Source organism: Apaloderma vittatum, unplaced genomic scaffold (assembly GCF_000703405.1).
Source record: "Apaloderma vittatum isolate BGI_N311 unplaced genomic scaffold, ASM70340v1 scaffold30529, whole genome shotgun sequence".
Lineage (NCBI taxonomy): Eukaryota > Metazoa > Chordata > Aves > Trogoniformes > Trogonidae > Apaloderma > Apaloderma vittatum.
The window spans coordinates 4,446-5,238 of record NW_009733982.1 but is presented as its reverse complement, the minus strand read 5'-3'; the positions used below and the strand labels follow the sequence as shown (position 1 = coordinate 5,238).

At 54.2% G+C, this 793-nt stretch overlaps 1 protein-coding gene across 1 annotated transcript in view; it reads left to right on the top strand.

The window, feature by feature from the left end:
* Positions 1-8: 8 nt before the first annotated feature.
* LOC104278969 (ephrin type-A receptor 2-like) overlaps positions 9-793 on the top strand; it is a gene marked incomplete at its 5' end in the record, with an annotated part of 5,135 nt that continues 4,350 nt past the window's right edge. The window contains 4 exons of the mRNA XM_009876102.1: positions 9-78; positions 174-356; positions 516-577; positions 707-792. Coding sequence (XP_009874404.1) covers positions 9-78; positions 174-356; positions 516-577; positions 707-792 — 401 coding nt within the window. The remainder of the gene's footprint in view (positions 79-173; positions 357-515; positions 578-706; position 793) is intronic.

The following is a 793-nucleotide window of genomic DNA, read 5'->3' as shown; positions in this document are numbered from 1 at the left end:
ACCCCAACCAAGCCATGCTCAAGTTCACCACTGAGATCCCTCCCTCCTCCATCACCCGCCAGAAGGTCATCGGTGCCGGTAGGTCCTCAGGTGGCTTCGTCACCCTTGAGACACCCCAAAATTGGAGCAGAGTGGGTGGGTTAAGCATGTCCCCCCGCTTCCTCTCCGAGCAGGTGAATTTGGAGAGGTCTACAAGGGCACCCTGAAGCGCGGCAAGAAGGAGGTGCCGGTGGCCATCAAGACCTTGAAGGTGGGCTACACGGAGAAGCAACGGGTGGACTTCTTGAGCGAAGCCGCCATCATGGGCCAGTTCTGCCACCACAACATCATCCGCCTGGAAGGGGTCGTCTCCAAATGTGAGTCCTATCTCCGCCCACACCCAAAACCCCCCCAATTTCCCTGCAAAACATCCCCAAAACCTTGTTATATAAAAATAGGGTGTTTTGAGCAACAATCCAGGGGGGAGTTTGGGGTTTTTTTGACTTGTTTTGGGTCTCTTTTTATTTTTTGTACAGGCAAACCCTTCATGATCATCACAGAGTACATGGAGAACGGCGCGTTGGATAAGTTCCTGCGGGTAGGTGAAGCCCGGTGACAACATCCCACCCCTGAGCAAGGATTCTTGGGTGGTGGGCCCACCAAAACCCATCAGGGGAGGTGGGCCAAGAGATGCGATTCGAGGCCGGATTTTCCCCTTTTTCCCTAGGAAAAAGAGGGGGAATTTGGTGTCATCCAGCTGGTGGGGATGTTGAGGGGCATCGCCGCCGGCATGAAATACTTGGCCAACATGAAT